The 27072-nt window shown below is 37.4% G+C and overlaps 1 protein-coding gene across 4 annotated transcripts in view; it reads right to left on the minus strand.

Annotated features, from left to right (window-relative positions):
- The window catches only part of LOC131957966 (low-density lipoprotein receptor-related protein 2), a 93395-nt gene that overhangs the window by 51037 nt on the left and 15286 nt on the right, over positions 1–27072 (minus strand). For 3 of the 4 annotated variants that reach the window (XM_059322840.1, XM_059322843.1, XM_059322842.1), the window contains 22 exons: positions 26873–26986; positions 26430–26549; positions 25287–25523; positions 24704–24832; positions 24237–24362; positions 23808–23939; positions 23446–23565; positions 22808–22936; positions 21578–21786; positions 20378–20562; positions 19551–19779; positions 15551–15728; positions 13801–13926; positions 12873–13036; positions 12222–12365; positions 10311–10420; positions 8619–8793; positions 4735–4951; positions 4230–4355; positions 1920–2021; positions 924–1121; positions 127–262 (listed from right to left, as the gene is read on the minus strand). In XM_059322840.1, the coding sequence (XP_059178823.1) occupies positions 127–262; positions 924–1121; positions 1920–2021; positions 4230–4355; positions 4735–4951; positions 8619–8793; positions 10311–10420; positions 12222–12365; positions 12873–13036; positions 13801–13926; positions 15551–15728; positions 19551–19779; positions 20378–20562; positions 21578–21786; positions 22808–22936; positions 23446–23565; positions 23808–23939; positions 24237–24362; positions 24704–24832; positions 25287–25523; positions 26430–26549; positions 26873–26986 (3406 nt within the window). The remainder of the gene's footprint in view (positions 1–126; positions 263–923; positions 1122–1919; positions 2022–4229; positions 4356–4734; positions 4952–8618; positions 8794–10310; positions 10421–12221; positions 12366–12872; positions 13037–13800; positions 13927–15550; positions 15729–19550; positions 19780–20377; positions 20563–21577; positions 21787–22807; positions 22937–23445; positions 23566–23807; positions 23940–24236; positions 24363–24703; positions 24833–25286; positions 25524–26429; positions 26550–26872; positions 26987–27072) is intronic. The other variant, XM_059322841.1, reaches the window with a different exon arrangement.

Here is a 27072-nt window from a genome sequence, read left to right on the forward strand (position 1 = left end):
TGAATTCTACTTCATCTGCCCTATTGATCACTAGGTCTAAAGAGAAATCTTTACTTTATATCAGAAGCAGACTCACCTGCCTCTCAAAGGTCAATTACCAAGCTATCATAACAACACCAACTTTACCTTTTTATTGGATTGACAGCCAAAGACCTGGGTTGTCCTTGTGATTCTCTCACTAAAACTTTCCTGAATGTCCCATCCAGCCTCATCACTTCAATAAACACTTCCACATCAAAAGCATTGGTGAAATAGATATTTCCTGAGGTAGAATAAAACAAGGAATTAGTGCTTAGTATTGTCTAAAACTAGCACGGTGAAATAGATATTTCCTGAGGTAGGATAAAACAATGAATTAGTGCTTAGTATTGTCTAAAACTAAGACTGTGAAATAGATATTTCCTGAGGTAGGATAAAACAAGGAATCAGTGCTAAGTATTGTCTAAAACTAGGATGGTGTTGTGAGTGTTAGCACTGTGGATATTGCTAACACAAATTTTAAGTTTTTTTTATTCATGGGAAGCAAGACACTACCCCCTATCAATGACTTCCTATCCTGGATATTCCCCCTCCCAACTATTTCCTCCCACCCCTATCCCAAAATTGCTCCAAATGCATAATTTTTTGTCAATCATCTACTTGTATAATACCCCCCACCCTGCCCCAAAAAACTACTGTAGGTTCTAACCCCCTGTCAATTACCAATTGACTGTAAAACTTAGACGAATATAGAGTTAAAGTTCAAGTAAGGGGTAAATGGCAAGGTGTAAGGGGTAGGTTAGAGTCGTGTTAACCCCATAAATTGACCATAATAATTTTTTTTACATTTTTCTAGAATAGAAAAAATTATGAAAAGTCGGCATTCAGGGTTGTAAGGGTTAATAAGACTGTTCCTTGTATACACTTTTACTCAGACAACCTACCTGCGATCCAATCCACTGCTATGCCCTGGATACTGTTTGACCCAATTCCAGTGGTCAGTATGTCCTGTAGACCAGTGCCATCTGGTTTGATTCTATGAATTCCTCCATCTTGTTTGGAGGTGGGGATGGCCTGCCTTGAGTCCACCCAGTAGATGTAGTTGGACCCCATGTACACATCAATAGCCAGAGTTGCTCTCCCTTTGGGAAGTCAAAAAAAATGTTAATACATTTGTCATTTAGACTACATTTGCAAACATATAAGAGAAGTTAAGTTGGTTTTAAAATTAATAACTGAATGTATGGTGATGCTAGACTGTTAGACAGCTAACCCAAAATTCTCAAGTAGAAATCCTGGTTAAAGTCAGTAGAACATTTCTGAGTCCATCCAGCTCATTAGGAAAAGTAAAGGAGGCTGGGCATAGTGCTGACGACACTATACATTTTATATGCCAAGGTCAAGAAACATGAACTCTACTTCATCTGCACAATGGATCACTATCTCTAAAGAGGAATCTTTATGTGTGGTGATAGCTCAGTGTAATGGTATTTTAACTTGAAGACTAGTCAGTGGAAATAGCCTCGGTAGAGAAGAACAGAACATAAGTCACAGTGACTGGTCACTACAATGTGGAATGGTCAGAACAGTTAAGTTACAAAATAGCAGTAGACCAAAAAAATTATTTTTATATGTTTCATTAATGAGATACTTATCAAATACAAAATAAAAGAGCATATTAATCTGCAAACTAGTTAATAGGTAACTGTTATGGTGTAAAACATATGTGTGTAAAATAAATGTAACAGTGTATACAATGTATATTTGGTGAATACATGCAACAGTCACACTAGATATTCAAAACCAACATCCTCAAGTAAGACAGAAGAAAAAACAAATTACCACTGGTCAGTAATTAATAAATGTAAGCTGACCTTAGTCTACCAACATTTTTAGCCAATAAACAAGATTAATTAATTAATTAAGAAACATAAACTGACCTGAGCCTGCTACTGGTACCATGGCCTCGTCCCCTTCAACACGTGTCATACCAAACCCTCGGATAACACTGTACATGGAGACCACAACAAAGGAGCTCTCAGCTAAAAAACAGGGGGAAAACATCATGATAACATCACTAGCAGGGGCGGAACTACAGTGCCGCCAGACCCCGCAATGCGGGGGGGGCCCACGCCGTTTAGGGGTCCATAGCCGCCCATAATCATTTTTTAATAGTTAAAATTAATTTTCTTGCATTTTTGAACTGATGGTTGTTTTGAAAAAAGAATTCTGTAGACACCATCCCAAGCTCTTGTATATTCTTTTTCCTACAATCAAACACACGCTGTTGTCGGCAAAATTCTTTTGAAAAAACATCAATTGCGCGAGAGGCCACTAGATATTAAGACGGCTTTTTGAGACCATCCCAAATTTGGTACTGATGGATAAAAGCACACCGGTGCTTTGTTGTCCCTTTTAAGTTCCTTTCTCAGACCTCCCCTCCCGCTCTTAGCCTTACAAGAAGCCAATAAATAGCGCCTCAACAACTAAGCTGGCTCATATCGGTGGTAGTGTTGACAAACTAACACTCCAACAACTAATATCCAAGAAATAAAGTGCCAACATTGTTTACGTTTAATAACCACTGTTCTAGAAAACAAGACAAACGTCTCAAATAAATACACGAATGATAGTATGTGTGTATATATATATATATATATATATATATATATATATATATATATATATAGATATATATATATATTAGTTTCGTCACTGGCACCTTGATAGTGGTTTTGTAAATAACAAACAGAAAACAGATCTAATACAGTAGTGATGTTATATAGTAGCTAAGACATGCTGTTGCGTAAAAAAAATTTTTTTTTAAATATACACATTAGCTGTAGTGTGAAAGATAGGCAAACGCTCAAACCACTTCCATAAATTATTTCCCTTTTTCAAATAGTCAAATAGGGTTGCTTAAAAGCTCTTTTTAATAGATTTGTAATAATCAAATTAAACAGCAATTACTGGTCTTAATTATTATTTTAAAAAAATAAGTACTAAAGAATGGTATAGTATAAAAATGAAACGTAGTTAAAATTAATAATATAAACACAAAAAAAAACATAAAAATAAACATAACACGAGACACCATTACTTATACAAAGCTTCATGATTGATATACTTTTGACCGACTTAATGATTAGATGCATTAAACATAAATGAAAACAGATTTTCAGAACAGACCATTGCACTCATACACATAACATGTTGTTGTGATTAGATTTAATTGAATTTTCTTTTTCAAAACCCGATCAGGCAAGAAAGGAGTATCCTATGTTCGTATTGTGTTTATATATATATATATATATATATATATATATATATATATATATATATATATATATATATATATATATATATATATATATATATATATATATATACATAAATTTTTTTGCGGGGTGGACCATTTTTTCTAGTTCCGCCACTGATCACTAGTCACAGACATCAACATAAACATAAACATACAAGTCAGAAACATCATGATAAAAATACAAGTCACAGACATGATAAACACAAGTCACAAACATCATGATAAACATGCAAGTCACAGACATCATGATAAACATACAAGTCATAGACATAATAAACATACAGATCACAAACATGATAAACATACATGTCAAACACATCATGATAAATATACAAGTCACAAAAATCATGACAAACATACAAGTCAAAAACATCATGATAAACATACAAGTCACAAACATGATAAACATACAAGTTACAAATATCAAGATAAACATACAAGTCACAAACATAATTAAAAACATAGAAGTCACAGATATCATGACAAACAAACAAGTCACAAACACCAAGTACAGAATGATGAACATAAACATACAAGTCACAAATATCACATAAAGAATGAAAGAATGAACTGAGAAACTTGTTTGTAACTAACATAAATTTAATAAACATTTAACATTTGTTTAAATAAAATATAACTATAATATAATGTAATTTTAATGAGAAATGTCATGATTAATTATCATTAAAAACCAGCCATCTATCTGCATTATGTAAATAACCAACTTAAAATTCCCTTCAGGTGTGTACTAACAGATAATAGTTTTTTAAATGTCTTAGTTTCTACAACATAACCTAATATAAATAATCTACTAAAATAAAAAGATAGTAAGTTATTTATTCTTATCTACATGAGTAACTTGGAAATTTATTTATTGTAACTGTAAGGGGACAAATATCATATTATGTAATGTCATGAATAAACGTCTTACCTGCACAAGTCCCATCATCTTTCAGTTTAAACCCAGTAGAGCATGCACAGATAGAACCTGAGCTTTTGGGCAGACAAAGATGTTGACATCCACCATTGTTTACTGAACAAGCATTGGTGTCCCCAGCTGTACCAGATAGCAAATAAGTTAATTGAGTTAATTTTTTACTTTAACAAAACTATGTAGATTTTATGTAATGCATGCTGTATTTAACAACATGGTAGTGGTCATGTTGCTAAAAAAAAATTTAAGTTTTGTAATGCTGTAGTAAAATAATATTTAACATTTGTAATACTAAAATATAAAATATGTAACTTTTGCAAACAATTTTAAAATTCAATTTATTTTATAATACATAGGTAAAGTCTACCATTAAATTACTTGTACTGCTAATTTTTATTTTATTTAAATTACTCATTAGAAACCTAAGGAGTTTATTACTCCAGTTTAGTGGTATTATTCAATGTTATAAAATTATGAAAGTTAGAATAAAAAAAAAACTTACATTCATGTCTGTCGTAATAAACTTTGAGAGCGCCAACACCCTTAATGTTGCTGCGTAAAACTGCTGCCGTCCTTATAGAAGGGTAGGGGGCGCGGTTGATAGTCTCATAGATGCTGTCGTAGTAGTACAGTCTGTTGTTGTGGAATACGACACCTTGGGGTGAACCAGAGGAGACGACTTGGGATATAGAGCCAGACTTGATGTAGTAGCGCTGGAGCTGATGAGGGGGGGGGGGATTAAACAATTAGTACAGTATTACCAAGACAACACCCTGGGATGAACCAGAGGAGACCACTTGGGATATAGAGCCAGACTTGATGTAGTAGCACTGGAGCTGATGAGGGGGGGGGGGATTAAACAATTAGTACAGTATTACCAAGACAACACCCTGGGATGAACCAGAGGAGACCACTTGGGATATAGAGCCAGACTTGATGTAGTAGCACTGGAGCTGATGAGGGGGGGGGGGGGGGAATTAAACAATTAGTACAGTATTACCAAGACAACACCCTGGGATGAACCAGAGGAGACCACTTGGGATATAGAGCCAGACTTGATGTAGTAGCACTGGAGCTGATGAGGGGGGGGGGGGGGGGAATTAAACAATTAGTACAGTATTACCAAGACAACACCCTGGGATGAACCAGAGGAGACCACTTGGGATATAGAGCCAGACTTGATGTAGTAGCACTGGAGCTGATGAGGGGGGGGGGGAATTAAACAATTAGTACAGTATTACCAAGACAACACCCTGGGATGAACCAGAGGAGACCACTTGGGATATAGAGCCAGACTTGATGTAGTAGCACTGGAGCTGATGAGGGGGGGGGGGGGAATTAAACAATTAGTACAGTATTACCAAGACAACACCCTGGGATGAACCAGAGGAGACCACTTGGGATATAGAGCCAGACTTGATGTAGTAGCACTGGAGCTGATGAGGGGGGGGGGGGGGAATTAAACAATTAGTACAGTATTACCAAGACAACACCCTGGGATGAACCAGAGGAGACCACTTGGGATATAGAGCCAGACTTGATGTAGTAGCACTGGAGCTGATGAGGGGGGGGATTAAACAATTAGTACAGTATTACCAAGACAACACCCTGGGATGAACCAGAGGAGACCACTTGGGATATAGAGCCAGACTTGATGTAGTAGCACTGGAGCTGATGAGGGGGGGGGGAATTAAACAATTAGTACAGTATTACCAAGACAACACCCTGGGATGAACCAGAGGAGACCACTTGGGATATAGAGCCAGACTTGATGTAGTAGCACTGGAGCTGATGAGGGGGGGGGGGGAATTAAACAATTAGTACAGTATTACCAAGACAACACCCTGGGATGAACCAGAGGAGACCACTTGGGATATAGAGTCAGACTTGATGTAGTAGCACTGGAGCTGATGAGGGGGGGGGGGGGGGGGGAATTAAACAATTAGTACAGTATTACCAAGACAACACCCTGGGATGAACCAGAGGAGACCACTTGGGATATAGAGCCAGACTTGATGTAGTAGCACTGGAGCTGATGAGGGGGGGGAGGGGATTAAACAATTAGTACAGTATTACCAGGACAACACCGTGGGGTGAACCAGAGGAGACCACTTGGGATATAGAGCCAGACTTGATGTAGTAGCACTGGAGCTGATGAGGGGGGGGGGGATTAAACAATTAGTACAGTATTACCAGGACAACACCGTGGGGTGAACCAGAGGAGACCACTTGGGATATAGAGCCAGACTTGATGTAGTAGCACAGGAGCTGGAAGGGGGGGATTAAACAATTAGTACAGTATTACCAAGACAACACCCTGGGATGAACCAGAGGAGACCACTTGGGATATAGAGCCAGACTTGATGTAGTAGCACTGGAGCTGATGAGGGGGGGGGGGGGAATTAAACAATTAGTACAGTATTACCAAGACAACACCCTGGGATGAACCAGAGGAGACCACTTGGGATATAGAGCCAGACTTGATGTAGTAGCACTGGAGCTGATGAGGGGGGGGGGGGGGGGGATTAAACAATTAGTACAGTATTACCAGGACAACACCCTGGGGTGAACCAGAGGAGACCACTTGGGATATAGAGCCAGACTTGATGTAGTAGCACTGGAGCTGATGAGGGGGGGGGGGATTAAACAATTAGTACAGTATTACCAAGACAACACCCTGGGATGAACCAGAGGAGACCACTTGGGATATAGAGCCAGACTTGATGTAGTAGCACAGGAGCTGGAAAAGGGGATTAAACAATTAGTACAGTATTACCAGGACAACACCGTGGGATGAACCAGAGGAGACCACTTGGGATATAGAGCCAGACTTGATGTAGTAGCACAGGAGCTGGAAGGGGGGAATTAAACAATTAGTACAGTATTACCAAGACAACACCCTGGGATGAACCAGAGGAGACCACTTGGGATATAGAGCCAGACTTGATGTAGTAGCACTGGAGCTGATGAGGGGGGGGGGGGGGGAATTAAACAATTAGTACAGTATTACCAAGACAACACCCTGGGATGAACCAGAGGAGACCACTTGGGATATAGAGCCAGACTTGATGTAGTAGCACTGGAGCTGATGAGGGGGGGGGGATTAAACAATTAGTACAGTATTACCAGGACAACACTCTGGGGTGAACCAGAGGAGACCACTTGGGATATAGAGCCAGACTTGATGTAGTAGCGCTGGAGCTGATGAGGGGGGGGGGATTAAACAATTAGTACAGTATTACCAGGACAACACCCTGGGGTGAACCAGAGGAGACCACTTGGGATATAGAGCCAGACTTGATGTAGTAGCGCTGGAGCTGATGAGGGGGGGGGGATTAAACAATTAGTACAGTATTACCAGGACAACACTCTGGGGTGAACCAGAGGAGACCACTTGGGATATAGAGCCAGACTTGATGTAGTAGCGCTGGAGCTGATGAGGGGGGGGGGGGATTAAACAATTAGTACAGTATTACCAGGACAACACTCTGGGGTGAACCAGAGGAGACCACTTGGGATATAGAGCCAGACTTGATGTAGTAGCACTGGAGCTGATGAGGGGGGGGGGGGAATTAAACAATTAGTACAGTATTACCAAGACAACACCCTGGGATGAACCAGAGGAGACCACTTGGGATATAGAGCCAGACTTGATGTAGTAGCGCTGGAGCTGGAGAGGGGAGGGGGGGGTTAAACAATTAGTACAGTATTACCAAGACAACACCCTGGGGTGAACCAGAGGAGACCACTTGGGATATAGAGCCAGACTTGATGTAGTAGCACTGGAGCTGATGAGGGGGGGGGGGGGGGATTAAACAATTAGTACAGTATTACCAGGAGCTAGAGATTTGCTGAGTAGAACAAGTATTAATGATTCAAACAACACAGGCTTACAGTAAAGCTAAACAAGTATTCCTGCACCTTGAATACAAAAACAATAAAACACGAGGACTGTGAAGTAGCCATGTGTAAAAAATTCATAAAATTTGTAGTCTATTGCGTTACTGCCCAACAAGTAGGAGATTTACAAAACATTTAATTTTTCTCATAAAAAATTGTCCATACTGCAGTAAAGAAATTGTCATAAAGGTATAATATGATTCACTTGGGTTCCCATAACATAATGGGGTTGGAACCAGGTGTTGGTACTGAAATAGCATTAAAGACAAAGAGTGTTATTTGTAGAGCTCATTGGTCATAAAGTTTACACTTCTGACTTCATGCACTGCAGACGAGGAGATTCAGTGCCATGTGGAGAGGTGGGCTCAGATCCTGTCTGGCTTCAAACTGCTCTGTCTTTTCAAGGACTATATTCTGTACCTGAGTCTACCCTTGGCATTAAAAAGACACTTTTGTTGATATAGATGTTTAGTTTTGAGGACCTACCTTGTTGTGGAATGTATCGGTGAAGTACAAGCTCTGGGTCTGTGTGTCCAGGGTCATGTACATGGGGGTCCTTATCCCACCCAGCAGCAGCACCCTGGGGTTGGATCCATCCATCTCAACAACAGCGATCTTAGCCGGCACCCCCGGGACTCCACCATCTCCCCAGTACAGCAGCCTTAAATAAACAAACATCACATCTTTAAAATCATGGTACTTCGTCATCTCCCCAGTACAGCGGCCTAAAATAAACAAATATCACATCTTTAAAATCAAATACATTTCTAAAAAAAAAAATCAACAATACACATATTTAAAGCTGACCACTTCTTTAATCAAGTATTTTAATTAGTATTACTAATTTTATGTGAAGTGTTTTGTCCCTAGCCATCGTGATGTTTAATGTTGCCACTATTAAAATACTCTTAATTATCTGAGGGTTTTTTTCTACTTTCTATTTCAGGAGGGCTGGATGGTGGTGGCCTTTTGACAGCTGATTTTCCTATCTGACTAACACATTGGGCCCTTTTCATGACCCTTTCTAGTAGATAATTATTTGTGGTTTGAGCTGGTTGTTTGTTGCTATGACGCTTATCCTGGCATCTTAGTGTTTGTATTTTGTGAACTGTTTCTTATTGTTTCCTATTTTCTATGAAGTTTTCTGAACTAGACTAGTCCTCAAACACATCATTAATTATTTTGCCGACTGCTTCTACATGATCTTCCTACTCTCCTCTGTCACTGTCAAGTCTGATAATCTTAAGGACCCATCGGCTTTGAAAGCAACTGGAGTTCTGTTACCCTTCCGTTGACTTGCGCTATTATGCAACAGTAAAGTGCCACGTCCTGTTACCCGAAATTGCTCAAAAGTTGTTAAAAACTACAAATTGGATATACTATTTATATGAAATTCCTTTAACTTAACTGGCACCTAACTTAAAAGGTATGCAAGTTATACATACACACACCTACAGCTAGATATATAGACAAGATTGCAAAAGAAAGTTTTTTTGGACCCACGGAGGTGTAAAATGTCAAGATTTGTCAATGGTAAAGATTTCAAATTTACAGCTTTAAATATAAATTCATCTAAACTGTATAAGAGAAAGCAAAATCTACACACACCAGGGGTCGGCAACCTGCGGCTCGCGAGCCGCATGCGGCTCTTTTGATATCAAGATGCGGCTCTCCAGCTCCTTGCACAAATACTAATAATCTTAATAAAACAATAAAATATTTGAAATAAAAAAAAATTTTAGTGGCTCTTTAAAACCAGGGAAATTTTTAAAATTGTAACTTTTGGCTCTTCCACTTCAAAAGGTTGCCGACCCCTGACACACACACATACTATGAAAGAAATTACTAAAAAACTTAAAATAAATAAAATTGTATACCATAAAATTGAAAACAGCTATGACTACTAAATAATTAATTTTGAAATCTAATATATTTTAGGGGAAGACTAGAGGCATTTATTTTTCTATAGTTGAAAACCTCGCATTTAATATAATGACAAAAAAATCTTGACTAGGACTTTAAAAATGTGATTTAAAATTTAGTTTTTATTATTTTTATAGTGTATTAATTTTTACTTCTGTCTATGCAAGGCATGTTTGCTTAAGGAACGCACTTAAATCAACTGTAATAATTATTATACATATAGGTTATGTCCCTTTTTAAAACAAAGAGTTATACCCCCTTCCAGGATCCACACAGAGAGACAATGGATTAGCCACATCCCGCCTTCTGCCGCTGTTGCTCAGCAAAACTTTTCTGTAATGTTCTTTGCCATCTAACCTCATAACCTAAATCAAGGGATGTTACTGTCATTTCGTTGACATAAATAAAAACACAAGTAAAAAAATAATTAAATGTTACATTTTTTTTAATTCAAGGGTCAGAAAGTGCAAATGGTTGACTGCTAATCCAAAACTCTTGATATCAGATCCCTGGCTAAAGTTATCTTGTGTTAACCCAACAGAGTACCTGATTTACATTGGGGAAAGTAAAGGCCCTGGGCATAGTGTTGACTACATTTTCCCTTCATGTGCAGAGGTTCGAAAGGGAACATTACTTCTACACTACTAAACAAAGAAAGTCAATGCTTAGATAAAATTTCTTAACTTCATGTAATAGTAATACTCTCTAGCAATATAGAGATACCATTCCACAAAGCCGAGGTCAAAAGCACTAAAATAGGACCTGTCATATGCAGACCTTCCCGGCGCCCGGGGACAAACTTTCGATTTGCACCCCCACCCCCAAACTTTCGATTTACACCCCCTCTCAAACTTTTGATTTGCACCCCCCTCAAACTTTCGATTTGCACACCTCCCCCCCACTCGAACTTGTGATTAACACACCCCCCTCAAACATATGCCCTTCCCCCCCTCACTACGCCTCTGGTCATATGTCAGAATATAAAAACAGCAACATGGGTAAAATTATCATGGTGGTGTAAATTTAATTCCTTCTTAAGCAGTGGTAAATCATAACCCTTACCACTTTTCTCAAATGGTAGCTGTCAAAAGGGAAATAGATATCACACTGCAGTATGTTTTAAAATAACTATATGTCTGAACTGAAAGTGCTGCCACATCTACCTTCCTAGCATCCAAAAAATGGACACTGTTAACCTTAATTTTTTTTTTTAAATGAATACAATATAGAACAATTTCATAGACTCTTTTTGATGCTAACAGAGAAAATCTCATACCATTGTGTTTCATTTTTCATTATTTGATTTACATGGAAGTAGGGTTCAGCTCAAATTTTTTGTAGAAGCTTTGTTCAGTTTTGGGACTGTGTGGCCTAGCAATAGAGTGCTAGACTGCAAACCCATGAGTCTCGAGTTCAAATCCGGGTTCAAATCAGTAGAATGTCCTTGAGTCCACTCAGCTCTGATGGGTAACTAACATACATTAGGGAAACAAAGGCGGCTGACCACACTATCTCTTTATATGCCGAGGTCTGTCTACTTCATCTGCCCCAAGTGTCTTGGGCATGATAGGGAAATGATGATGATGATTGTTTTATTTTACATTTTAATATTTTCTGTGAAACGAGATTCAGTCTAAATTTAGACGCTTCTTGCTTTATTTTTTATTATTTTATTTATTAAAGAATAAACTTCTCCCCTACGATGCTAAATGGTGTCTCACCACATGTGTCTACAGGTATCTATATCCACTAAAATCTTTACACTTTTCTAAACAATTTTATAAAGACCATCAGAGCACAATAACAAATAATTTCATACCTCCTTCAGCCCTGCACCAAGATATCCAGTATTTGGCTATAGCATTACAACATTTAAAAAAAAAATAGTTTCCTTTTCAAACCTGACGGTCTATGGGGCAAGTGAAGTAGAGTTCACTTGTTTCTGTGACCTTGACATATGAAGAGATAGTGTGGTCAGCACTATGACCAGCCGCCTTTACTTTCCCTAACGTTAGTCAGGTACCCATCAGAGTTGGGTGGACTCAGGGACGGTCTACAGACTTTAACACGGATTCGAACTCGAGACTTACGGGTTAGACCACACCGTCCAATTTTTTACCAAATTAAAATATAGCATCTGAGCAGAGAAAAGAAATAGTTTCCTACCTCCATGAGCCCTGCGGCTGCATTAGCCCAGAAAAGGTTCCTAGACATCCAGTCTATGGCTATAGCATTAGGGCTTCCTATAACAGCAGTCGGTACAAACTCTGATGTGTTGCGACCATTCAGCTGAATTCTTTTCAGGCTACCCTGCACAAAAAACAAGGGATTTTAAATTTATTTTTCAGCAAGTTAAGTTCTAAAAATTTTATTTAAAAACTGTTAGTTATTTTTTTAATAATCAAATTGCATTTTTATTTTAATTAATGTTTCAACTTCCTGGTTGCCTCGTCCTAAATCCAGGACAAGAAAGTAGGTGTGTGGTCAGTTTGGGCTAGCAACCTACAATGTAAAACAACAATAACTAGACTTCCTTGGGAGAAGAGATGACAGCTGAGGCAGTATTGCCAGAGATGAAGAATAAGAGGTCACAGGCAAAAAACCTGGCATGAACTCAAGTGGCTTAAGACAGGGATATATTGCGGAGTTTTGTTGCTGCCTTATGTTTCAGTGATGTAGAAATCCAGCAAGTACTGTACTAAACCCAATATTTTTAGCCACTTTGTCACATGATCAACTAGCATCACATGATCAATTAGCATCACATGATGAACCAGCATCACATGATCAACTGGCATCCACCAAACAACAACTTACATTTGTTTTCTCCACATAATAGATGAAACCTTCCTTGCTGTCAAAATCAAAGTCTTGTCCACTGCTGATAGAACTGACCGGAACTATGCCAGTGACATTGGTGCTGCCTAATTTAATGCCAGCAATAAATCGAGACTGCATGAACAACAAAATTTCTGAAGAATCTGGAAGGTAAAATGTGTAAAAATACAGGTTTAGAAAATTACTTGATAATATATTTTTTTAAACTGTAAAACTCAAAGTGAAATTTTAACATTTCTAAAAAGCATGTAAAGTGAGATGTAATCTAAAATATTTAAGTTTGACAAATAGGCCCCTACTTTATAAAAATATTTTTTAAACAGTAAGTAAGTAAGATGAAAAAAAATTGTTTTACGATTATATCTACAACAAGTTAATAAAAAGTCTAGTGACAATTTAAGCGCAATTTCCTTAATTAATTTTTTGTGACAGAACGAAAGGATATTTTTGAAAACTTTCTTCGGCAATATTGTTCTAAATTATGGCAGGAATCGATTGGTAAATGTTTCAAGTCGCTAAGTGGTCTGGTTGCCGAGATATGGACCAAAAATTGCATTTTTTTTTGAGGTTTTTTGGCATTTCCTGAAAATCCAGGAAGGAATTCCGGGAATTTGTTTGGCCCACAATCATCCTCGGAACTTGCTTAACATATTTGCTTTTGGAACTAGTCCTCGATATTGCTTCGTTGAGGAGGAGATACGACTTAAAGCTGCGGACACACATCCATCCAGAAATGACGAGTTAATAATCGCAATTCCGGTAAGGAAATTGCGCTAAAAAAAAAGTAAATGTCTTGAAAAACCTGAAAAATAACAGACTGACTTCTACTACAAAATGTTTTTAAAAATGTTAAATAGGAGAACATCAGAGCAGAATGTGAGAGATGGCATCAAAACTATTCCGGTACCTTTAACACAGGTGTGGGCTGTACCATCCAGCTGCATGCCTATGGGGCAGGCACAGCTGTAGCCAGTGGGTCTTGGTGACAGTAAACACAGATGGCTGCAGTGGTCATTCTGGCATGGATTCGTACCTACAACAAATTATGTGGAGATTTTATTAAACATAAAAATGTAATCAACCATAATAATGAAACTCATTAATTTTGTCAGGTTCTTATCGTGTAGATCAGGGGTCTCCAAACTTTTCAGTCCGAGGGCCGCATTAACTATCAAATTTCAGTTCGGGGGCCAGTTTCTTCCAGGCATGTCTTTGATTTTTTTGGGCAAAATTCCTCCGCCATCACCAACAAACGATTTTTCCTTGGACAAAAAGATCTCCGCGGGCCGGATGAGAGGACTTCGCGGGCCGTATCCGGCCCGCGGGCCGTAGTTTGGAGACCCCTGGTGTAGATTAACAGTCAGATGTTTTGGGTATGAACCAAAGGCTTATAACTTAGATTACCAGTCAGGTGTTTTGGGTATGAACCAAAGGCTTATCTCGTCTCCTAGATTAACAGTCAGGTGTTTTGGGTATGAACCAAAGGCTTATAACTTAGATTACCAGTCAGGTGTTTTGGTTATGAACCAAAGGCTTATCTCGTCTCCTAGATTAACAGTCAGGTGTTTTGGGTATGAACCAAAGGCTTATCACATAGATTAACAGTCAGGTGTTTTGGGTATGAACCAAAGGCTTATCACCTAGATTAACAATCAGGTGTTTTGGGTATGAACCAAAGGCTTATCACATAGATTAACAGTCAGGTGTTTTGGGTATGAACCAAAGGCTTATCACCTAGATTAACAATCAGGTGTTTTGGGTATGAACCAAAGGCTTATCACATAGATTAACAGTCAGGTGTTTTGGGTATGAACCAAAGGCTTATCACATAGATTAACAGTCAGGTGTTTTGGGTATGAACTGAAAGCTTATCACCTGGATTTGAACTTAGGCTACATAAATAAAAAGAAACTTTTCAGAGTTGAATTTTGTGTTGTGATCTAGCATATAAAAGCAATCTAAGGTCTGTACTATGCTGTGTTACCCTATTTGAAGATGAGTATGGCATCAGAGATGGGCAGACAATGTACATTAAATCTGAAGCCTAGTTCATGACTTTTAAACGCTATAACTATTTAAAATACAACATGCATGTAACATCTGATATTCTCTAGGTGTTTAGATGGCATAGTGATCATTGAGTAAACAATATACCCAAAAACTGGCATAAAATGATATAGACAGCTATATCCAAATGCCGGTATAAATAATAAATACAGCTATACCAGAGGCGTAGCAAGGGGGGGGCGGGGAGGGGGGGGGGGGGCAGACCGCACTGGGTGACACCATTTAGGGGGGTGACACCAAGGCAAAAAATAGCAAAATATATTGAGAAAAACTTGAGTGGGGGGGTGCAAATCGAAAGTTTGAGGAGGGGGGGTGCAAATCGAAAAATTTTAAAGTTTGTCCCGGGAAGGGTCACTACGCCTCTGGTGGATGTCATCCTTTAAGTGCCGCACCGGGTGACACCCGACCTTGCTACGCCACTGAGCTATACCCAAAGGCCGGTATAAAACAATATACACAGCTATACCCAAAGGTCGGTATAAATTTACCAGGAACTCAAAAGTTTCCTACCTGTAGGCTGTTTGATGATGTTATACACAGCTATACCCAAAAGTCAGGATAAAATAACTGGAAACTTAAAAGTTTCCTACCTGTAGGCTGTTTGATGATGTTATACACAGCTATACCCAAAGGCCGGTTAATGCTGGAAGCAACCACAGATCTCTCCGAGCAGTTGAATTTGTTACACATGGACACCCTGCTGGCCGCCCGGTCAGTCCAGTACAGCCAGTCCTCGTAGATGGTCAATGAATGGGGGTGTCGCAGGAACTAAACAAGGATATTTGCATTGAAGAAGTCAAATATTTTTTTATTAAACAATAAGTTTTGATAACTTTTGTTATGCTAGAACTACATTTTACATAGTTATTGCTGTGTAACTATAATTTTTTTTAAATTATTTTAGATTTCCATGAAATGTTTTACCCTAGCACTAGAACAGGCAGTGTGAACCACCAATTTAGATATAGATTACAAAACAGATCAGTTAAGTGTTGGAGATAGGTGTTAATTTATTTACTTAATCAAAATTAGTATTTTATCATACTCAATCACTATTTATGATTATAGTTGACTCTTTATTATGGTATAGTTAAAAAGCAATGAAATTAAATTATGTTCTGTTCTTAGTTCAATATAACTGCAAAGGGCAGCAAGACAGTACCCTGGACTTGAGCACAGAAGCAAAATGTGTAATCTAGAAAGATAAGAATGACATTCAGCTTTGGTGTTGGCTATGTTGAAGAATAAGGCAGGTGTGATTAAATTGTGGCTAGAAAAGTGAGATAACATAGGTGTGACTAAATTGTGGCTAGAAAAGTGAGATAACATAGGTGTGACTAAATTGTGGCTAGAAAAGTGATATAACATATGTGTGACTAAATTGTGGCTAGAAAAGTGAGATAACATATGTGTGACTAAATTGTGGCTAGAAAAGTGAGATAACATAGGTGTGACTAAATTGTGGCTAGAAAAGTGAGATAACATAGGTGTGACTAAATTGTGGCTAGAAAAGTGAGATAACATAGGTGTGACTAAACTGTGGCTAGAAAAGTGAGATAACATAGGGGTGACTAAATTGTGGCTAGAAAAGTGAGATAACATAGGTGTGACTAAATTGTGGCTAGAAAAGTGAGATAACATAGGTGTGACTAAATTGTGGCTAGAAAAGTGAGATAACATAGGTGTGACTAAATTGTGGCTAGAAAAGTGAGATAACATAGGTGTGACTAAATTGTGGCTAGAAAAGTGAGATAACATAGGTGTGACTAAACTGTGGCTAGAAAAGTAAGATAACATAGGTGTGAATAAATTGTGGCTAGAAAAGTGAGATAACATAGGTGTGACTAAATTGTGGCTAGAAAAGTGAGATAACATATGTGTGACTAAATTGTGGCTAGAAAAGTGAGATAACATAGGTGTGACTAAATTGTGGCTAGAAAAGTGAGATAACATAGGTGTGACTAAACTGTGGCTAGAAAAGTGAGATAACATAGTTGTGACTAAACTGTGGCTAGAAAAGGGAGATAACATAGGTGTGACTAAACTGTGGCTAGAAAAGTGAGATAACATAGGTGTGACTAAACTGTGGCTAGAAAAGTGAGATAACATAGGGGTGACTAAATTGTGGCTAGAAAAGTGAGATAACATAGGTGTGACTAAATTGTGGCTAGAAAAGTGAGATAACATAGGTGTGACTAAATTGTGGCTAGAAAAGTGAGATAACATAGGTGTGACTAAATTGTGGCTAGAAAAGTGAGATAACATAGGTGTGACTAAACTGTGGCTAGAAAAGTAAGATAACATAGGTGTGACTAAATTGTGGCTAGAAAAGTGAGATAACATAGGTGTGACTAAATTGTGGCTAGAAAAGTGAGATAACATAGGTGTGACTAAATTGTGGCTAGAAAAGTAAGATAACATAGGTGTGACTAAATTGTGGCTAGAAAAGTGAGATAACATAGGTGTGACTAAATTGTGGCTAGAAAAGTGAGGTAAGACAGGTGTGACTAAATTGTTGCTAGAAAAGTGAGATAACATAGGTGTGACTAAATTGTGGCTAGAAAAGTGAGATAACATAGGTGTGACTAAACTGTGGCTAGAAAAGTGAGATAACATAGGTGTGACTAAATTGTGGCTAGAAAAGTGAGGTAAGACAGGTGTGACTAAATTGTGGCTAGAAAAGTGAGATAACATAGGTGTGACTAAACTGTGGCTAGAAAAGTGAGATAACATAGGTGTGACTAAATTGTGGCTAGAAAAGTGAGGTAAGACAGGTGTGACTAAATTGTGGCTAGAAAAGTAAGATAACATAGGTGTGACTAAACTGTGGCTAGAAAAGTGAGATAACATAGGTGTGACTAAATTGTGGCTAGAAAAGTGAGATAACATAGGGGTGACTAAATTTTGGCTAGAAAAGTGAGGTATGACAGGTGTGACTAAATAGTGGCTAGAAAAGTAAGATAACATAGGGGTGACTAAATTGTGGCTAGAAAAGTGAGGTAAGACAGGGGTGACTAAATTGTGGCTAGAAAAGTGAGGTAAGACAGGTGTGACTAAACTGTGGCTAGAAAAGTGAGATAACATAGGTGTGACTAAACTGTGGCTAGAAAAGGGAGATAACATAGGTGTGACTAAACTGTGGCTAGAAAAGTGAGATAACATAGGTGTGACTAAATTGTGGCTAGAAAAGTGAGATAACATAGGTGTGACTAAATTGTGGCTAGAAAAGTGAGATAACATAGGTGTGACTAAATTGTGGCTAGAAAAGTGAGATAACATAGGTGTGACTAAATTGTGGCTAGAAAAGTTAGATAACATAGGTGTGACTAAATTGTGGCTAGAAAAGTGAGATAACATAGGTGTGACTAAATTGTGGCTAGAAAAGTGAGATAACATATGTGTGACTAAATTGTGGCTAGAAAAGTGAGATAACATAGGTGTGACTAAATTGTGGCTAAACAGGTGAAATTAGTCAGGTGTGACTAAATTGTGGCTAAACAGGTGAAACTAGTCAGGTGTGACTAAATTGTGGCTAGAAAAGTGAGATAACATAGGTGTGACTAAACTGTGGCTAGAAAAGTGAGATAACATAGGTGTGACTAAACTGTGGCTAGAAAAGTGAGATAACATAGGTGTGACTAAACTGTGGCTAGAAAAGTGAGATAACATAGGTGTGACTAAACTGTGGCTAGAAAGGTGAGATAACATAGGTGTGACTAAATTGTGGCTAGAAAAGTGAGATAACATAGGTGTGACTAAACTGTGTCTAAACAGGTGAAATTAGTCAGGTGTGACTAAATTGTGGCTAAACAGGTGAAACTAGTCAGGTGTGACTAAATTGTGGCTAGAAAAGTGAGATAACATAGGTGTGACTAAACTGTGGCTAGAAAGGTGAGGTAAGATAGGTGTGACTAAACTGTGTCTAAATAGGTGAGATAACATAGGTGTGACTAAATTGTGGCTAGAAAAGTGAGATAACATAGGTGTGACTAAATTGTGGCTAGAAAAGTGAGATAACATAGGTGTGACTAAATTGTGGCTAGAAAAGTGAGATAACATAGGTGTGACTAAATTGTGGCTAGAAAAGTGAGATAACATAGGTGTGACTAAATTGTGGCTAGAAAAGTGAGATAACATAGGTGTGACTAAATTGTGGCTAAACAGGTGAAATTAGTCAGGTGTGACTAAATTGAGTCTTAATGGGTGAAATTAGTCAGGTGTGACTAAATTGTCACTAAACAGGTGAAATTAGTCAGGTGTCACTAAAGTGTGGCTAAACAGGTGAAATTAGTCAGGTGTCACTAAAGTGTGGCTAAACAGGTGAAATTAGTCAGATGTGACTAAATTGTGGCTAAATTGGTGAGATAATGTGTGACTAACTGTGGCTAAACAAGTGAAGTAAGATAAGTGTGACTAAATTGTGCCTAAACAGATGAAATTAGTCAAGTGTGACTAAAATTTTGCTAAACAGGTGAAATTAGACTAAATTGGTATTGATCAGATGCAGCTACAAGTTTTATAAATGATACAAATAAAACAGAAAATATGAGAAAAATACAAGAAAGAAAATATTAAATTGAAGGAACTCACATGGTCATTAGCAAACACCTGGTGGCGTCCAGTGCCATCATAGTTGCAGAACTCTATAAAGTCCATTCGAGCATCAGCAAAGTACAGTCTCTTGTTGGGGTAGTCAATGGTCAGAGCATTGGGCCAGTACAGTTTTTCTGTCACCAGTGTTGTGCGTCCACTACCATCTAGTCCAGAGCGTTCAATACGTGGGTTCTGACCCCAGTCAGACCAAAACAGGTAACGCACTCTACATGACAATAGAATGGGTAAAGTTACATAAAGTTTTACATGTAAATAAGTTAATGTTTTAAAATGTTACTAAATTAAATTTTATACAAGCCCAATATTTGATACAAAACAATATAGAATGTTTAAGATTTTTTAACAAGTTAAGTTTATAAAAAAAAAAAAAAATAATAATTGAAAATATATGTAAAGCCCCATTAAAATATTTGTCAAATTGTATGAATATATTTAATGTGTGGCTTTCATTAAATACCAGGATATGGAATACAGTCCTTTAGTCAATAGATCCTACCTACAACATAATTAGCTCAACATATGTACCTACACAAAAATCCCACCACAGCTAAAACACCCTGGTTAATAAATTCCCCATTTGACGTTGATATATGAACATTACAATTTGTTCATAAATAATACTGATATTTTAATGCAAATCATAAAACGTCCTTAATTATTGCCTTATCCACAAAACCATCTATAGGATCCATTTCGATGGCCCTGGGGTTTGTGATGTTTTCACTAATTATCCACATACCCATCTCTAGGATCCACCTCTATGGCCCTGGGGTTTGTGATGTTTTCACTAATTATCCACATACCCATCTCTAGGATCCACCTCTATGGCCCTGGGGTTTGTGATGTTTTCACTAAACAAGACCATCCTGTGCTCCCCCGCCAAGTTGACCACCTCAATGGTCTCCATGCCATAGTCAGTCCAGTACAGGTTCTTGCCTATCCAGTCCACTGCTATATCCTCCACTACATCTATCCCTGTTGCTACTATCTGAAAACAGAAACTCATTGTTATTTTACAAGAATAGTTTATATTTATAAATCAGATATAGGGATTATAGACTAAAATAAATGTTTATATAACATAGATTAAACAACAAATGTCTACATCAGATATGAGCCTCATAAAACAAAACGCTGCAATAGATACAGGCGTTATACTACAAAAACCATGTAGCCACATATTACATTGAATGACACTCACAAACATATAACACTAATGGTCATAGATCATATGTTCTAAACTCAAGAAACAATAGTAATAGATGTAAGCACTTTTATATGTACGGGTTTAGCAACAACGTACCAAATGGGTTAAAACAGCAAAGGTTTAAAGAGCTGCAAAGTTTTGAGTTATGACAACGTATAAATAAATCAGCTTAAAATACAGTTGTAGGTTGTGTAATTTATTGAGTATGTTTACGTACATTATGTTGGAGGCTTATTTGCACCCAACCTGTGGTTAAATTAGAATATTTGAACATGTAAAAGTATCCCAATCAAACATGCAAACAGAGGTGTTGTGAGGTGGGGGTGAGGCATACGGACTGCACTGGGTGACAACCGACCTAGCGACACCACTCCATGCATGTAACATGTAATGTTGCAGCTGAACCGAATGATTGATACAATACTTGCAAAATGGTTAAGAAAAATTTACTAGCAATGATGGAAAAATAGAAGTTTTAAAAGTTATAAAAAACAAACCTATAAAATATCCAATATAAGCCAAATGGTTTAGGAAAGTTTACCAGCCAAGATGGAAAATTATAAGTTTTAAAGTAATTAAACTAAACAAATACAATTCATGCAAATAGTTATTAAAGCAAACCTCTGTAGCTTCCAATGTTAGTAAAATAGAGTAGGAAAATTTTTTAGCAATTATAGAAGAGAATGAACTTTCAAAAGTTATGATAGAAAACCAATACAACATTTGCAAATATTTTATGAATATTTACTAGCAATAATTAAAAGAAAAAGAACTTTTAAAAGATATGAAAGCAAACCTCAGTAAGATCCTGCCCATTGATAGTGGTTCTAAAAATCTTCTTCTGTATGGTGTCTGAGAAATAAATGTGAGACTCCCTGACATCAATGTCTATAGCTGTGAGAGATCTGAATGCAGGTAAGGGCAGTGGGTCGTACATCCAGATTTCAAGGTTTGACTTGACTACAGCAGTCCTGCTAGCAATCAAAAGGCTCAGGATTGTCTCATCTGCAAGAGGTTCAATGAAGAGATTTTTAGTACACGTTACTGAACTACTCAGAGCAGCAGAGGACTAAGAACAATGGTGGAAAAGTAAGAGAAAAAAAGCTGTGGTGCCCCAACAATCTCAATTAGGGTTAAGATCCAACAGTTCATTTTTTCAAAATGCCCCTCACAACTTTACAAGTGGTACCCCTCCACACATCCACCACACACACACACTCACATTTACTTCTCACAATTTTACGAGTCCGTCTGTCAGCCAACAGCTGGTAACCCCCCCTCCCCCTCCCCCCCCCCCACACACACACACCACACCCTCACACATCACACACTTACTTCTCACAACTTTACAAGTCCTCCTGTCAGCTAACAGCTGGTACCCCCTACTCCCCCTCACCACACACACACACACCAACACACCCACACTTACTTCTCACAACTTTACAAGTCCGTCTGTCAGCCAACAGCTGATACCCCTCCACACACTCACACACACACACCACACACACAACACACTTACTTCTCACAACTTTACAGGTCCTTCTGTCAGGCAGTAGCTGGTACATCCCCACACCCCCACATACACACACCCACATCACACACTTACTTCTCACAACTTTACAGGTCCTTCTGTCAGCCAATAGCTGGTACCCCCCACCCCACCATCCCCCCACACCCCCACACTTACTTCTCACAACTTTACAAGTCCGCCTGTCAGGCAGTAGCTGGTACCCCTCCCCCCCCCCCATACACACACCACACCCCCACACTTACTTCTCACAACTTTACAGGTCCTTCTGTCAGGCAGTAGCTGGTACCCCTCCCCCCCCCCCCCCCCCATACACACACCACACCCCCACACTTACTTCTCACAACTTTACAGGTCCTTCTGTCAGGCAGTAGCTGGTACCCCTCCCCCCCCCCATACACACACCACACCCCCACACTTACTTCTCACAACTTTACAGGTCCGTCTATCAGTCAACAGCTGGTACCCCCTACACGCCCACCCCACCATCACACTTACTTCTCACAACTTTACAAGTCCTTCTGTCAGGCAACAGCTGGTAACCCTCCACACACTCACACTTGAACGAGCCTTTGGTGTTGATGCAGGTCTGGCTGCACCTCCCTGGTGGGTTACACTCATCTTCATCTAATCATGGAATACAAGGTTTGTTTTTACAATACAATTGTTCAAATATCTACATCATCAAAATGGGTTACATTATATCTTCATCTAATCATGGAATCAAAGTTGTGTTTTTACATTACAATTTTTCAAATAGCTGCATCATTATAGTGGTTAACACTCATCTTCATCTAGTCATGGAATCAAAGTTCATTTTAAAACATTACACAAATGTTTCAAATAGCTGCATTATCAATGTTGGGTTACACTCGACTTCATCAAAGTTTTTTTTTACATCACAATTTTTCCAATAGCTACATCATTATAGTAGTTTATATGTCTTCATTGTGTACATGGAATAAAAGTTGTATTTTACATCATGATCTTATATTGAATTTTATCCATTTTAGTTTACCTTTTTTACCTGTATTCCTCATTAACAGTTTAAATGGAAGGAGTTTAATATACATTAATAATTTTTAGAAAAAAAGAACATGACATTACCTAAACAAACATTAAAACCATGACATTACCTATACAAACTTTAGTGCCATTTAATTCCTGACCCCTGGGACATTTACACTCAGCCCCCCGGGGTGTCTGCATACAAATATGGCTACACCCTCCATTGTTCTCTCCACAGCTGTCTTGATCTAGGAAAATCATTTGATGAAAACAATCATTAAAAATAAATTTTGATGACTCAAACGATGTGGAAAGGAAGTTACCTAGTCTTACGAAAACATGTTTTAGGGAGGGTGGCATTGACAACCCTCCTAGGTGGGATACTGAGAGAAACAGATCAGGAATGTATTGACCAAAGATATTATAGCCACAGAGACAATATCCATTTCTATAACAGAATGAAAACAAAAAAAAAAGTTGAAAAGCTTACTGCAGATAGGACTTTCATCATGTCCTTCAGGACAATCTGCGTTGCCGTCACACACGAGGGTGGTGTTGATGCAGACGTGACTCCCTCCAGGACATTCCCATTTTCCCCTGGGGCAGGAGAATGGTGGCGGGGCTTCAATGCAGATGGAAAAAATTCAAATTTTTTTCAATTTTATTTATAGTGGTATATACACATAATAGACAATAGCTATTCAATTGTAAAAAGACATAATATTCAATTATAGAATAAACAAATCAAAGCTTAAAACAATCAACAAAAGCCAAAAGTAATGTGAAAAGAAAAACAGATATTAACTTAATGGAGTGAGGCAAAGTCTAAGATAAAATGTAATTCATTACATACAAATACCAGCACAAAATGGAGGGGGCAATTTAAGTGAAAAATGGTAATCAAAACCATATAACATACCACACGTAAGGGCTGCATCCTCATCAGAGTTGTCCCCACAGTCGTCATCACCATCACAGACCCAGCCATGGAAGATACAGCGGCCATTCCTACAGCGGAATCTGTTTCCATAGCAGGTTACAGGGGCTGGAAAGGGAGATAATAAGTCTTTTCAGTTTTTAGGGAGATGTTCACAATTCTATTTTATTTACTTTGTTGTATTTTAGGTAATTTTTCTTTTAGAAAAACTACAGATTCAGTGAGTCAAAAAGTCATTTACTTAAATAAGTAAGCTCATTTTTATAAGATTCCTTTCCATTTTATTTTCTGTTTTCTAATTGTATTTTTTTATTCAAGAAATCAAAGGACTCTTTTCATCGTTATTACATCTTCAACTTTAAGAGACAAAATTGATTTTTACTTTCTCCATAAAATACCTATATTAAAAAGCTCATTGATAAAGATAAATGTAGTTTTTAAAAACTTACGGCAAAACGATCCCTCATCCGAATCATCATCACAATCTGTTTGGCCATCACACTTCCAGGTCAAAGGGATGCAACCACCATCTAAACATCTGTACTGGTCTCTGTGACAGCTATCTGGTGTTTGTTCAGCTAAACAGACAGAAACAGTAGCAGTATAAAATCTTAAGCTACAACACAGCTAAAAATCTTAAGTGCTGCTGCTGATTTTAGTTGTTTCCTTCTAATTAAGGATTTACTGATTGTATACAAAAAAAAATTCTAATGAGTTAATAAAATAAATACTTAATTACAATACTGTAAAAATCTTTAAAAATGCTGCTGCAGATTTTAGTAATTTTTTTCTAATTAAGGATTCGCTTATTTTATGGAAAAAAATTTTTTTAATGCTACAATGAGTTTTTCTTATGTATAAAGTTAATATTTATTGATTCTAGTAAAATAAAAATGCACTTCTAAAGGGCATTTTTGTTCTAAATATGAAGCAGCTGAATCAAGAGCTCAAAAATTTATTCTTTGCTCAGCTCAATTTTTTAAATTATTGTGTCAAATCATGGAGAAAAAAAATCCAAGGGAAATTACTCACGACAGTCCTGCTCATCTGATTCATCATAACAGTCTGGTACACCATCACAGTGGTGCTTCGTGAGGATACACTGCCGCACATTTTTGCAGGTCCACCTGGACCCAGTGCAGTTTAATGGAGGGCAGTCCCTTTCATCTGTGCCGTCATAGCAATCATTGCCACCATCGCAGACCCTCACCTCAGTTATACAGCGGCGGTCATCACACTGGAAGAAATATGGTGGGCATGTGTGCTCTCCTACAAAGAAATACAAGAATGGTACAGTAAATGAATCTTAATGGTTAAATAAAATGAATGATAGTGTGTTCTTCTAAAAAGAAATACAAAAATTTTACAATTAAAAAACTCAATTTGTTAAATAAAAAGATTGAAAGAGCTTTCTTCTATAAATTAAAACATAAGTTTCACATCTTAATGGTTGAATAAAATTATTGATAGTGTGTTCTTCTACAAAGATATATAAGAACATTACAATAAATAAATCCTAGTAGTTGAATAAAAGTACTGATAAAGTGTTCTCCTATAAATAAATAAGAGAATTTCACAATAAATAAATCTTAATGGTTAAATAAAAGTATTGATGGAATGTTTTACTACAAAGAAATATAAAAACTTCACAATAAATTAATATTAATGGCTATACAAACAAATACAAGAATTTCACAAATCATGAGTTTGTGGATAAATAAAAACACCACTAAGTCTTTGTTTAAAAACAAATAAAAAATTTTTAGAATAAATTAACCTCCGTTGTTAAATTAAAGTAATGACTCAGTGTCGACATTTAAAGTTAACATCTATTCTAAGTTTTTACAATTTAAAAAAATTTTAAATTACATAAAACTTGTTATTGCTGCTTCCATGGTATTTCTTACAGAAATTTTCCATCTATTGCAATATTTATATCGAAGCTCAAAGGAGCTGAAGCAAAATGGCAACTGGTGGGATGTTTACATTTGCAGGTAAAGCTCAGAGCTTAAACAGATCCAGCCTAACGAACTGAAATCTTATCATAAAGAACCCTTTTCAGCACATTTTGTTTAACAAAAGAAATTATTCTTTCCCAAAATAAAAATAAAAGTTTTCTCAATAATATTTGTAGCATTTATTTAAGTGCTTCTACCAAAGAATATAAAAACTTACTGCAAAATTCCCCTTCATCTGAGCCATCTCCGCAATCATTATCCGTGTCACACTTGAGCGACTGGCTGATGCACAGGCTGTTGTTGCACTGGAACTCTCTAGAGTTGCATGTTTTGGCAGCTGAAATTTTAAATCCCATTTTTAGCAGTGGTCAAGCTATTACATTATTTAATATATATATATATATTCAAATTAGATGGATCAAGTAATTAAAAAAAAATGTGGCTTTTTTATTTAACTTTTATAGCCATGGCAGTTCTTTTACTTTAAAATCAAGAATGTATCAACAATGGTAAATATCAAATAAATCAACAGCCTACTTAAATTGTATAATTTTCCTTAAACATCAACAAAATTACATTTGCTTTTTAATATTTTTATTTTTAAATATATTATGATAATTCTTTTCCTTTATTCTCATTATTAAAGAAAAGTTAACTTACAACAATTTTTTTCATCCGTCATGTCACCACAGTCATTATCTCCATCACACACCCACACTCTACTTATACACTGACCATTGGCACATTTGAATCTGTTGGACGGGCAAGTTGCTGCTGAAACATTATTATTTGCATTTCAGAAAGTTATTATTAGAGATGATTAATCAGTTATAGTATAGAACACATGTATACAGATGTAT

The sequence above is a fragment of the Physella acuta genome, unplaced genomic scaffold (assembly GCF_028476545.2).
Source record: "Physella acuta isolate Inbredline_101_S28 unplaced genomic scaffold, ASM2847654v3 ptg001282l, whole genome shotgun sequence".
NCBI classification, from domain to species: Eukaryota; Metazoa; Mollusca; class Gastropoda; family Physidae; genus Physella; species Physella acuta.